We start from the raw sequence: 826 nt of genomic DNA on the forward strand, positions 1-826 counted from the left end.
TACGCTTTTACAACCTAAATACCGTATGAAACAAGTCCCACCCTCATATCTCAGACCGGGGATGCTCGTGCACACTAGAGGTTGCATGCATACAGTGCTAGCAAGAGAAAGGAAGAAAAAGTAGATGGTGATCAGACTCAGAGGCTGCCCACACTGACCCTTAACCTTTGTGCTGCAGAGAATGTAGGACGGTTAGTCACCCCGGCTAAAAAACTGGAGGACAATATTCGACTGGCCGAGCTGGTGATTGAGGTGCTTCAACAGAATGAGGAACACCATGCAGAGGTCAGTACACACACACCCGCACACAACTTGTACACAAACCCACACATACAAAGCCAGCGGTTACGAGGCTAAAAAAGGTGAGGCTAATTAAATCCGATAAGAAGTGGTGGTTGTCCATCACCAGTCATCTCAGCTACTGATATCATGATCCTCATTAATGTCTAACAGAACTTTACTATGATCCAACCATATTATATTTACATGTGAGCTTGAAGGAAAAGGTCACCCATCTTAAAACAAAAGGGAATGTGTCTCTTACATTGTCAAATTAGTGTTCCGTTTCCTAAATGACTCGTTTTAGCAATTAAATAGTCCATTTGCATACAACTATTAGCCCTAACACGAAATGTGTTGTTTCTGATTGAAACTGACAGGACTGTGTGTGTTACATACAACAGGACAGCAATGAAAATATATGCAGGGTGGCCGGGTTGGATTAGTGGGTAGAGCAGGCGCACATATAAAGGGAGGTTTATGCCTCGACGCAGAGGTCCAGATATCCAAATAAAGATGGAAAAGCCCCAAAAATAATCTTTAAAAA

At 42.9% G+C, this 826-nt stretch overlaps 1 protein-coding gene across 1 annotated transcript in view; it reads left to right on the forward strand.

Annotated features, from left to right (window-relative positions):
• Positions 1–826, forward strand: part of LOC116687408 (calcium-dependent secretion activator 1) — a 185,407-nt gene that overhangs the window by 74,988 nt on the left and 109,593 nt on the right. Inside the window, exon 16 of the mRNA XM_032512766.1 lies at positions 179–285. Coding sequence (XP_032368657.1) covers positions 179–285 — 107 coding nt within the window. The remainder of the gene's footprint in view (positions 1–178; positions 286–826) is intronic.

The sequence above is a fragment of the Etheostoma spectabile genome, chromosome 4, assembly GCF_008692095.1.
Source record: "Etheostoma spectabile isolate EspeVRDwgs_2016 chromosome 4, UIUC_Espe_1.0, whole genome shotgun sequence".
NCBI classification, from domain to species: Eukaryota; Metazoa; Chordata; class Actinopteri; order Perciformes; family Percidae; genus Etheostoma; species Etheostoma spectabile.